General features: G+C 40.4%; 1 protein-coding gene across 1 annotated transcript in view; it reads right to left on the reverse strand.

The window, feature by feature from the left end:
- Positions 1–3,585, reverse strand: part of znf423 (zinc finger protein 423) — a gene marked incomplete in the record, with an annotated part of 130,597 nt that overhangs the window by 92,785 nt on the left and 34,227 nt on the right. Inside the window, 1 exon segment of the mRNA XM_035665099.1 lies at positions 867–1,076. Within this exon segment, the coding sequence (XP_035520992.1) occupies positions 867–1,076 (210 nt within the window).

Here is a 3,585-nt window from a genome sequence, read left to right on the forward strand (position 1 = left end):
TGTAACATTAAGGAGAATCTATTGGCAGAAATGGAATATAATATTCATTGGTATGTTTTCATTAGTGTATAATCACCTGAAAATAAAAATTGTTGTGTTTTCGTTACTGTACACTGATTTTTATCTACAGAGGGAGCAGGTCATCATGTTACCTCAATCAATCCTACAAACTGGACCATCAAGGGATTACATTTTATTTAATGAGGGCACTGATCCAGATCTACCTAATTTCTCTCATATACATGTATATATGTATATACATATATATCAAATGGAGTAAATAAATCCCTACAATTGTTTAAAGGACCAGTGTGTAGGATTTAGTGGCATCTAGCGATGTAGTTGCAGATTGCAACTCCCTCACTTCACCCTCTGCTTCTAAGCGTGAAAGAGAAACTATGTGAACGACCCAGCTAGAGCCAGTGTTTGGTTTGTTTATTCTGAGCTACTGTAGAAACATGGCAGTTCAACATGGCATCCTCCACTGAATCTACAGCATGAGTGGGACACCATGCTGTAGATAAAAACGGCTCATTCTAGAGTAACAAAAACATAAGAAACCTTATTTATATACATGCAGTGATTATACACTAATGAATGAATATTATATTCCATTTCTGCCAATAGATCCTCCTAAATATTACACAGTAGACCTTTAATGTAGCTGGACGTGAGCATTGCTGATTGAATCTTCTGAAAATCCCTTAATTTGTTTTGGTTTCTTCTCATATTTTTCCTGACCCACTGTTAGCGTGCTGTTGAATGAGGTATACAGGACTCCAAGCACACTTTGTATCTTTGACATGTCATGATTTTGTTAAAAAGCGGAACACAACTACAATCACAGTGCACCTTAACAATCTTACCTGCTGGGCAGTGGTTGGTTCTGTGTTCAGTGAGCTCAGCCAGACAGTCGAAGTCCTGCTGACAGTTGTCACAGGTGAAGATGGACTCGTCATCTAGATCGTCGTCGTGATCTCTGTCATCGCGGTCATCGTGCTCCTCATGCTCTCCATCCTCAGCACCCGGCCCGTGACCGTCTTTGGGCTCTACCTCTCTGTCAGACGCCGGGACTTCTGAGGAGACACGCAACACACAAATCTGTCAGTTCTAAAGCTAATGTACACAAGTTTGTTTTTCATTACCAGTTGCAAGTTTTCCAGAAAGCTTTCCACAATGCTTATCGTTACTTTCCACTTTACAGAGCGGCTCGGATTCTTTTCAGGGAAATATATTAAGTCTTCTTCATATTCTCTGAACAATCATAACTGGATGCATTCTGATAAGACAACATGTGATGTACTGCCGGATCTGTTTTTGTTGTTGTTAAGACTATTGACCTTGTAACACCCAAGTTAATTTTTCTTTGTTATTTCAGCTTGTGACACCAGCTTTATCTTGCCTTATTTAACAACAATCTCATTGACATATTCCCTGCTCTCATCCAATTCATTTATGCTTTTTCAGTTTGGATTTGGTTTGTTTTTATACTGCACAAATAATATTTATTAACCTCTGTTTTATCAATTATATGTGCAACTTGACTGAGTGTGTGTGAACCGTAACTCCAGCATGTGACCGAGCGTGTGTGTGTGAATGTGTGTGTCCTGGTAGCAGACAGGCAGAGTGTGAGAGGGGACCAGTGGAAGGCTGTGCCGGCCCAATCCTCACTGCTCCATTGTGTCTCCATTTTCACACCTTATTATCACATTATAAATGCCGAGGATCCAATAGGACTGACACTGAAGACGCCGGCGAGGAGAGGAGAGGAGAGGAGAGGAGAGGCGAGGAGAGGAGAGTGCTACCAGAAGGAAAGGAAAGATAAAAACAAAAAGTGAGAGGAAAAGATGGTTGGGAGAACAATATGGAGCGGAAACATGAATGAGATGTATTTTTATGGCTACAGATGCAGTGAAGGAAACACATTATTTGCTCAATCACATTGAGAGTAACCCAATATAAACACATGCAGCCCAATCTGCTACTGCGAGTGTCAAAAAAACCTGAAAAAAGGTTTGCAAAGGATTCACTGCAGGCTATTGCATTTGATTGATTGTTGATGCACCTAATAAAGAGGTAACTCAGTAAAGTTAAATCTCTGCTACTGAATTTGAAGTGCTGGCTATTACAGGGAATCAATAACCTCCATTACTTTTAATGAAAGATTGACTTCCTTTAGCGAGTGCAGTGGCGGGTCAAAAAGGCTTCATTCAGTTTTGCCCATTAACATCTTCCAACAGCATGTTAAACATGTAAGCAGCAGAAAATGTAGCTCTCTATTTTGATATTCTTCACGTTAGTGTCACTTTTATTTGCGCCATAGCAGCACATAGCTGAAACAACTGCTGTAACTCATCAACAGGCCGCCATATTGTTTTTGCTGTGAAGAGCACTATAGTTGGGTAAGCTGGGTCGCGTGTATTGAGAGGAGAGCTTTATTAACTGTGTACCACTCTTAGGAACAGTCATAACTTTATAACACAGCCATTAATAACTCACAACTAACTCAGGGCAAAACATGATGGCATGACTGTTTCTTACTTGATCATTTATTATTTATGTATTATGATCATTTAACCTAAATATTCTTTAATAAAGTTATTTGTTCAAGAAAGCAGCCTTCTGAGAACCTTTGCGTAGTCAATTTTCACTATATCAGCATAAGCATGTGTCACATTTGGCTTTACAGGAAGACAAAATTATTGGATTCTGATATAAAAATATATATAGAAATTGTTCATTTTTTGGCATAAATTGTTAAATAGTGGTACAATATGAGTGGGGTTGCTATCTTAAAGGGTTAAACGGCATTTCTAATTTCCATCTGGCAAAAAAAAATCTATATTATATATTGTATCATGTTGTGGGGCCAAGAAAAAGCTATAGTAATCAAAGCCTTTAGTATATACATGCTGACATTAAAGTGGTTTTATATTCTATGTACTCCTGACAGTAGAAAAGCTATAGAAAAAGGCCCAGTCATGCAAAAAAACACACATAAATAGAAAGTTTTGGTCATGCCGCCCAGCACAACTCCTCTTCATTTAAATGATTTAGTTGTTAGAAAGGTTCCGATACAATCACAAACCATTCCCCTGATTTTCCACGTGATCGCTTCAGGTCCGTTAAAACAAAAGTCAAAAGAGCAACAACAGCTTCGAGTTGAAGAGAGAAAGAGAGAAAGAGAGAAAGAGTTAGTGAGCGAAAGCGAGTGAGGTGCACACGCTCCGACCCACTCTGATTATTATGGGAGAGGTGTGATGGGAGAGAGGGATGCTGGGAGGCGGGGACCGAGGGATTGAGGTGATGTGGTGTTTGGGGGGGCTGCAGGAGAGGAAGACAGCCATAGAAGGAGGGATGGATGAAGGGATGGTGAAGAAGAGAGGGAGGGTGTTGGCCATCTGTCCAGTGGTGAGACGCCGTCTGGCCTGGGAGAGAAAGTTGCCCCCTTTGGCTGACAAAGCACACGCACTCTCACATACACACACATCGCATGTATGCACACGTATGTGCTGGTCGCTGTGCACACCAACACAAACATATAGGTACATGTGCAAACACACACAGATGTGCACACACACACAC

Source organism: Morone saxatilis, unplaced genomic scaffold (assembly GCF_004916995.1).
Source record: "Morone saxatilis isolate NCDOM2014 unplaced genomic scaffold, NCSU_SB_2.0 Contig2, whole genome shotgun sequence".
In the NCBI taxonomy this organism is placed as follows: Eukaryota; Metazoa; Chordata; class Actinopteri; family Moronidae; genus Morone; species Morone saxatilis.